This window comes from Pundamilia nyererei, unplaced genomic scaffold (assembly GCF_000239375.1).
Source record: "Pundamilia nyererei isolate P.nyererei 1_Seehausen unplaced genomic scaffold, PunNye1.0 scaffold00245, whole genome shotgun sequence".
NCBI lineage: Eukaryota > Metazoa > Chordata > Actinopteri > Cichliformes > Cichlidae > Pundamilia > Pundamilia nyererei.
The window spans coordinates 397591-406202 of record NW_005187646.1 but is presented as its reverse complement, the minus strand read 5'-3'; the positions used below and the strand labels follow the sequence as shown (position 1 = coordinate 406202).

The following is an 8612-nucleotide window of genomic DNA, read 5'->3' as shown; positions in this document are numbered from 1 at the left end:
TGTGTGTGTGTGTGTGTGTGTGTGTGTGTGTGTGTGTGTGTGTTGAAGAGGGAGCTCACAAGCCTTTCTCAGCACCTTTAAACACCAAAACCTGCTGCATAGACTTAAAAGGGCTTTGAGAGAGCAGCGTGCGACCTGTTTAATCTTCCCCCTCTTGCAAGACCGGGCGCGTCCGTTTCATCTTCCCCACTTAGCTAGGAAACAAGAGGCTCAGACGAGGAACCAATTAATGCAGATTAATTGATATTAAAGAATTTATGTGACTGTTGCCGCCTCCTCCTGCTGCTGCTGCTTCTAACATGTCTCCGTGTTTGACAGTGTTGACTGAAGATGTGACTCATGTGGGAAAGAGAAATAAGATCAAATGCGAAAAACAAAAAAATAATCTCATTGTTGTTCTCATCCTATCTTTGTTTTTCTACTGACGAAGCCCCTCATTTCCTTTGTGCACTGCAGTGTGGGACTATACCGTCCATCAGCCACACACTCTAAAGCCTAAGTGTTGCTATTAAAAGTTTCAAGTAGGCAGATTGTTGCTAATTTTAATGCACAAAACCAGCCTACAGTTCAAGCCGGTGCAGAATTTGGATGAACACAATGTTTTTGATTCTAGCGCTAAAGCGTTTGCAGATGTAAGGCAACACAGGCGCTCACACAGACTCACAAGTGCTAAACCTTTCAGGAAAAAGGATACGGTGCTGCCAGAGTAGGGCGAGATGTCAGACATGTCTTGCAGGTCCCCACACTCAGACTTGATGAGGGATAGCGACAGACCCTCTGGGCCGTGTTGGTTTGGGGAGCTCTGCCTGTGGTGATGGTGACCAAGATGGCCTCCCGCCAGGGACGCCATTTTGGTTCTGAGGCTGGTTTCCCGAGTTATGTCCATCGAATCGGGAGAGGACCGGTGGTGGTCCTTGGGCCCCGGAGGGTACCCGGCTCCACCCCCATGTGACCCCAGGGGGCTCTGAAAGGGGTAGCCCATGAGGGGAAGAGGGAACGGGTGGCGGAAGGATGGAGGGCTAAACCCGAGCGAAGCTGTGAGGGGAGTGGGGTGGAGAGAGGGATGGTGAGGAGGAGGGGGAGGGGGAAGAGAGGGTGCGGCGTTCTCTCCTCCTCCTCCTCCACCGCTCTTTCGCACCACCAGAGGCAGTGCTTCTGTTTGGTCGTTGGGCGTTGGCACACCACTTAGTCTGCTGCTCAACCCGCCAAACGAATCCAGCGGGCTCGGGACAATCACGTCCCCAAAGCAGTGCAGCCTCTGGTTGGAAGAGTGGTAGTTAGGAGTGGGACTGCCATCGCCGTTCAGACTGAGGGCCAAAGCGCCGCCACTGAATCGAGAGTCAGGGGTGAGGGAGGGCATGGGGCCAAAAGGTGGGGGGCACGAGGAGGACGAGTTGGAGGAAGAGGAAGGCGCGGCCGGCGTGGTGCTGTGGCAGCCATGATGGTGATTAATGGCCTGTTTGGGCGAGGAGAAGCCTTTGACAACGGTGTCGACAACCTGCGACACGGCACAGTTCAGCTCCTGCTTCAGAGTCTCGGCTAACTGCCTCCCCCCTCCTCCTCCTGCCCCCACCGCCCCCCTCCTCTTCATTACCCTCTCCCCGTTCCTCTCCTCTTCCTCCCTGCTGTCCACATCCTCCTCCATTTCTCCATCTATCAAGGCCTGTTCTCGGAGGAGGGCCCGTGCCCGGTCCAGGAACAGACCCGGGTCCAGCTCAGAGAGGTCATCGTGGCCACGTCGGCCCCTCTCTCTGTGCCGCTCCTCCAGGCCGTCAGAGCGGATGCTATCCTCTGACAAGTTGCCGTCCTCCTCTCTTTCTCCGCCTCGGTCAGGCTCACCGTTCTCGCCATTGTCTTCCTCCTCCTCAGTCTCCGAGTCGTAGATCTGGTAGAACTTCTCCTGAAGCTGACGCAGCTGTTTCTGAGCACAGGAAAGAGAATGTAAAGAAGAACCTCTTCAACTCATGACATAAAATATTTTCTTGTTGCTGTTTTGTACCTAATCAGCTAATAAGTAACCCAATGTTTTTCTGCATCACCTATTTTGTTTTTCTCGTCGTAAAGAGCAAAGGAGCCGACATTAATATATTAAAAGTTTGATTCTTTGTTATGCTTAAAAGACAATGGCCCTTTATTAGACTGTAAGGTTAAAGCTTCATGTTTCTCGGTGCCTAGACCCTCAAACTCTGGCGAACATCCTAGTTTTAAATCATAAAAACTACAGAGGAAGGGACCGACAATGTATTTGTTATATTTTAGTAACTACTCAACTACCAACCTGCATGTCTTCCAGCTGTAGCTTGAGCTGCCTTCTTTCTTCCTGCCTCTGCTCCTGCCTGGAACACACCAGCTGGGTGAAGCTGTGCTGCTGCTGTGGCAGGCGCTGCTTTCTCTTATTCTCCCTGTAGACCTCGCCGACTCCAACCATGCCACCCCGCGAGCCAGGCGAGCTCAGCAGAGAAGAGGGGCAGTCGCTCCGGCTGTGACTGCTGGTGCTGTGGCCGTTGCCATCGCCTCTGTTGTCGTTACTGCTGTTGCTGTTGTTGCTGCTGTTCTCATTTTCGCGGTTGCTCTCTTGGTTGTGGTCGCCGGCATTGGGTCGGACCAGCGGAGAGTGGCTCATGCCACGGATGATGTTTTCCACACGGGCGCGCTTGGCACGAAGGTGCTCGTCGGACAGCCGGTCCAATTCGAAGGAGGAAAGGGAGAGGGGCTGAGAGGGAGCGTGGGAGTTGAGGGTTGTAGGAGGGGGTGGCCGCCCGAAGGAGGAGGAGGAAGATGGAGGGGGCAGAGGAGGCCCAGGAGAGAGGCAGTCAGACGGGCTGTCCCGATCACGGGAGGAGTTGCTGCAGGCGTCCTCGGCCTGGATCTCTGAGCCTCCACTGGACAGAGCACCACTCCCCTGTGATGAAGGACAGCAGCACTGACTTATTAACAATGAATAATTTAACAGATCCATGAAGGAGGACTTAAGACTACATTCTTGGTTGATTGGAAGGGTAAAAGAGGAGAAAGATTCAATGAAACAGTGTCTAAATAGTGACATTTATTCATTTTCTAACTACTTCCTGTTTCCGTGTGTTTCTCTGTACCTGAAAACCCGAGTCACTGCCTCCGTTCTTCCCCATGTTGTTTTTCAAGAGCTGAGAGATGATCGTAGCCCCAGGGAAAGGCATTATGGCATCCTCGTATGAGTTCGCTCTCTTCAGCAGCTTTCTCAGAACGTTCGACTTCTCGCCGTCACCGTTGGTTGCCCCGTGGTTGTGACCGACCAGCGAGCAGTCGTCGTCCTGATCGGGGCCGTGGGATTGGTTCATTCTGTCGATCAGGGTGTCCCTGGCGCGGGCGAATATCGCGCTACCCACAGTCCTTTTCACCCCGATGTCAACACGTCGGCGCTTGGTCTGTCTTGTTAGGAGGGTGGTGCTGTCATGATCAGGCATCACGCAGGGCAGCTAAGCAGACATGACCAGGGGTCCTCACAGACACACGCACACAGGATCAGAGGAGTTACCTGATCAACAACAACAAACAGGAGGAAACACCTTTTACTGGCAGTTAATGAAACTTCTCATTTCCACCTCTGATCTGTCTTACGTGGCTCCGGTTTTACAGACAGGAAGGATCTGAAAGAAGTCCACTCGCTGAAATTGGTAATTATATTTAAAGACAAAAAATCAGTGGCCTTCTCTCCAAATAAACTTTCATTTTGAATTAGAAAATTACACCAACAATGTAAATTTAACACATTTTAGAGACACTGGATGACGACAGGTAATAAAAAAGGAATCTGCTGTTAACAAAACAAGAAAAACCTATCTCTGTCGTCTTTATGAAGCATCAGAGTACACAATAATTAAAGGAATTTAAAGAAAAAGAGGAGAAGCTCTTTCTTTTATTGATCTAACAGTTGGAGAAATACAAAAACAGGACACGGTTCATTTCTTGACCAAAAGCCAAGGGAACCACAGCGAGAAACAACACACTCTTTAAAATAGTTCAAGGAGATATTCCCGCAGAGAAGGAACACCTGCCTGTAATAACCAAAATAATTTCCCATTTCCTCCTCGTCTCCTGGGGGCTAACCTTGATTTCTGCATCTTGTGAGAAGCTGTGAAGAATTGACAAGCTCTCTCGTATTGACAGAGAGCATTCTACTCCACTGTGAAGGAAAATAAACCCGTTTTTTTCCCCCTCACTTGATGATCTTCCTGATTTTTTTCTGCTTCTTTTTGATTTTTATGTTGTATTTTGCAGTGAATTTAGTTGTTTGTGAAATTATTTTATTCCCCCCCCCCACAAAAAAAAGTTATTAACACATGCTATATGAGCTGAATAATTAAAAGTGGGTTTCTCGTACTGCCATGTGTGAGTGGGGCTTATCTGCTATATGGCAAACACACGCTATATGGCAAACACACGGTCACGCACAGTGACCGTGAAAGGTTAAGTTTCTCTGCTGAAGCATTGGAAACACCCAGAGCTTTCACTACCTGTGCAATAGGTTGCTTTTCATTCCTACAGAAGTCGCCTCATAGCTGAATCACACAAAATGAGATGCACAAGAGTGCAAACCACAAAGTTTTCAAACTGTGAAGGAAAAAAAAACAATTAAAAAATTTCAGCTTGTCTGTTTTCAAGCAGGCGCAAATTGTTTGCACTTGTACCTCCACTGGTGAACACAGACAGTGTTTCCCATGTTACGTGTTTGCATCTGTTTTGCAAAGGATTTCAGTTTCTAGACTAGGGAAATGATTCACAAATTAAGAGTGTCCAGCTTTACAACAACAGTTCTGCAGTTCGTACATCGGCCAGAAACAGGTACGATTTCAGGCCGATCTGCAAAATACACTCAAACACTGCTGGAGAAAGGATTTAAAAAGACTAAACACACACACACACACACACGCATACGCTCGGAGAAACAAGATGCTTTTGCATCAGTCAACAGCAGCCGATCAAAGCAGACCCCGGCGTGTTCCTGCTGGTGCCATTACCAAATGAGAATGGTTAGTTTGAATATGACTTATGCCAGTTCTGCTGCTGTTAGGTGTTCAGGAAAAACACGTCCCCTCAGCACAGAGCCAGGGACTGACCCAGATACACACACACATATACTGAGCACGCATGCATACACACATTGGTCTGTGTTTGCATTATTGGTTCTTCAGCATTACTCTGTGCAGTGGTCTGTCTCACACACATGCACACACACACACAGGGACACAAACAGTTTACATTAGTGAGGTCCAAAGAGCTCGACAACCTATTTTGAAACTGGCGTCTTAGTTCAAGTTGAGAGTGCCCGGGTCTGACCGCTTTAATAAAACACTAAACAAACAGAAGACAGGGACACCTCAGAAATACACAGCAGCTCCAAAGGTTCATCTACTCACAGATGAATTTTAATAGAAGTTGGATGAACTTTTCTTTCGTTTTTTTTATAGCTTCTGTTGAAGGTGAGGTGGAGAAAAAGGAGATGTGAGAGTGTGTGTGGCTTTTTTGGATCAAAACTGAAACTTTTGTTTTAATCTGAAATTAAAGGGCAGGAATATGTGGCTCTGTATTTGAGAACTGAAATGGGAAGTTAGTGATTAATACGTGTAAATGTTAGATTTCAATTCACAAAGGAATACAAAGCGCTAGGTGACTTTTTAACTTTAAACTGCCGTTTAAATACATTTGCCTTCATAATTTAAATGTAATAGTTCCAAATCATAAATACTTACAAACAATTAAATATTACACTTGTTTTGTTCCTTCTTTTAGTTCGTTTTGTCTCGATTGAGTTAAAAACGGGGAAAACTTAAAAAGTGAAGGCGATCACAGCTTGTTGCTGCAGCTCGCTGTGTGCGCTCTGAGCGGAAAGCGAAGCCGTGCACAGTCCGAGGGGGAAACAGACTGTGGACGACACTTACACAGAGATCTTAGTCATATTCCAAACAACCATTAGCCCACGATCATGACACGACACGGACTTTTCCACTCACCCCGCCGTTTATTTTCTTAGTTTAAAGTGGATAAACTGGATAAAGAGCAAAGAGGGAAGAGAGAAACCCGCCCGCGTTTGGCTTTAATTGCAAAACTGATAACAAGAAACTGGATTTTTACCCCTTCAAAAATAAAAATTATCCATCAACCTGCCATGAAACGCGAAAGAAGGGAATGTGTGCGCGCACACGCGCTGACAAAACCAAATAAAACCAAGAGTCTGAGTTCAAATTTCAAACAAACTTTCATGTATCATTTTTTTAAGTCCTTCCTCACAGTCGGCCTGTTTTTGTGTTTTGTTTTTCAGCAGAAGCAGATTGTAAAACAGTCCCGAGATTAAACTGAGCCATCTGGATCGAAGCTGTGAGGCAAAAGATGTCCACGAACTGGAGGCAGTGCGAGTGAAGTTGCACTCGGGTTATTCACAGCCACGCGTGTTCCTAACAGGCAGCAGACACAAACACGGAGAATAAGAGTTTGTACTTACTTCTCTCTCTCGAGCCTTTCTCCAAGTCGCTCCGTCGAGAAGGGGAGAAAAAAAAGAAACGGGAGGCGAACACGAGAAACAGATCCGCGCTCGCCGTTGAGATCAATGCCGTAATTTACTACGGCAAAGTGGAGACGTACGCAAGAGCGTGCACGCGCGCGGGCGTGAGCGTGTCTGTGTGTGCGGGAGAGAGAGGGAGACAACAGAGAGACGCTCGCGGAGAAGTGTGCGCACGATAGAGAGCGATAGGAGAGATGCGGAGAATGAGAGAGAGAGAGAGCGAGAGGGGGGAGAGAGAGCGCCGCTCTCCTCCCGGGATGGGAAGTGTTTAGTATCGAGCGCACCCGCTCCGTCCTGCACTCCTCGGCTCGTCTCTGACCGACGGCAAGACTCTCAGTGAAGAAACAAGAAGAGACGCGCGTGAAGGATACGTGAAGACGCTGCGTCACCGGCCGACACAGTGAGGTAATGGCTCCACCTGACCAATAAGGAAGGGGAGCCGGGGACGGTGGATTTTATTTATAAGGAGCCCCGCGGTTAACAGAGCGCTCCCAGAGCGAGGAGAGGAGAGAGGAGCACGCGGCGGGTAAACTGAAAGTCAGTTCACCAGTCTTTCTCCAAAAGTTCCTTTTTTAAGTTTTTCTAGAATAAATGTATACTTTGAGTTCAATCTAAAAGGCATCACGTGACTTTTATTGATTAAATATGGTTAATAGTAAGATTTAAAAATAATTTGCTTTTCAATAAAAAAGAGTTTGAGTGACAGCTGGTTTGGTGCTGGATGTTCTCAGCTGTGTCATTAACGATTCAATAAACACTGGCTTTAATTCGTTTAATGTTTCTTTGCGTTCATCGTCTGCATTAAAAAAAACCCAAAACATTCATTTACTACTTTTTGTTCATCTTTAATTGCGCGTGCGCAATCGGAGACCTCTGTACCGCTCAGGGTAAAGAAAGTTACCGAGACTCAGACAAACACCCCGCTGCTGCTGGTTGATGGGAAAACTCCCTTCTTATCCAGAGATCAGAGGTCAGAGAACACCTGGAGCTGGGAGGGACGCGCTGTTGCTCAAGGGCACTTCAGCAGAGCAGAGGCTTAAGAGCTGGAGGTCTCTGTGTTTGTGCCGGTGTCTGTCCTCTAGCAGGCAGAGTTGTAAATAAAACAGAATAACGGGGGCGAACGCATAATATTTCTAAGCTTAAATCACGCACGTGGGCCTTTAAAAAGCCACGAGCTGTGTAAATTATTTGCAGAGAGAAAAATCTGTTGGAGATGTGTGTTTGTTACTGCCGTCACGTTCCTACAGTGTGGAGGTTCACGGAACTTCACTGACCGTTTCCACAGATCAGAGGAGTAAATCCGAATCACAAGAGGTTAATGAAAAACACCAGAGATTTTTTAAGAGTCTCAAAATGAGTCTTTTAATTTTATACAGTGCGTATTAAACTGTTTGGAAGTCTACATCATTTCTCAGGGGAGGACTTAAAATAAAAACTGAATTAAACCCAAGAAAAAAAGACACACAATTTAACTATTTGGCTTAATAGAATAACAATAATAATGAAAAACGTTTTAAGACGAATTCGATTGAAAAAACATTTTAAAAATAACTTCCTTAGATTGAGGCGAGGCTGGAGATTCCTGCGCTCTCTTTTTATTACGCGTTTCGTGTGTGAAAGATTTCCTTCTCTAAAAATTGCATCTCCAAAGTTGCTTTTTTAAGGTGCTTTTTCAAAATCCCGCCTTTTAGTTTCCCCCCAGAATTAAACCTCAGCGTCACTTAATTCAATTAAAGAAGTGGACATTTTATTCGTGGCGCAATTATTCAAAGCGCTCTGTGGCAGCTTCGTCATGCAGAAAACAAACAAATATTAAATTACAAATCAGCGAGAGGGAGAAAAAAGAAATCCCCCCCGAGGAGACAGGAGTGTGTTTCGTGCCATGCGGGTTGTCCTCGCGTGCAGAGGCATTCAGGGCCTCTTATTTCGTTTTTTCTTTTTCTTTTTCTAATGATCGGCTGCCACATTATTAAGCACAAAGAGAAACGGCAGCTGAACTTGACCAGAATACAGCACACAGATCTCCTTTTTTAACCAACCCCCACTCTCCCTCTCTCTCTCTCTCTCTCTCTCT

At 46.8% G+C, this 8612-nt stretch overlaps 1 protein-coding gene across 1 annotated transcript in view; it reads right to left on the bottom strand.

Annotated features, from left to right (window-relative positions):
- Positions 1–6858, bottom strand: part of prox1a (prospero homeobox 1a) — a 41698-nt gene extending 34840 nt beyond the window's left edge. The window contains exons 1-4 of the mRNA XM_005749447.1: positions 6479–6858; positions 3093–3514; positions 2279–2902; positions 695–1921 (exon numbers count right to left, since the gene is read on the bottom strand). Of these exons, the coding sequence (XP_005749504.1) occupies positions 695–1921; positions 2279–2902; positions 3093–3443 (2202 nt within the window). The 5' untranslated portion in view covers positions 3444–3514; positions 6479–6858. The remainder of the gene's footprint in view (positions 1–694; positions 1922–2278; positions 2903–3092; positions 3515–6478) is intronic.
- Between the last annotated feature and the right edge of the window lie 1754 nt (positions 6859–8612).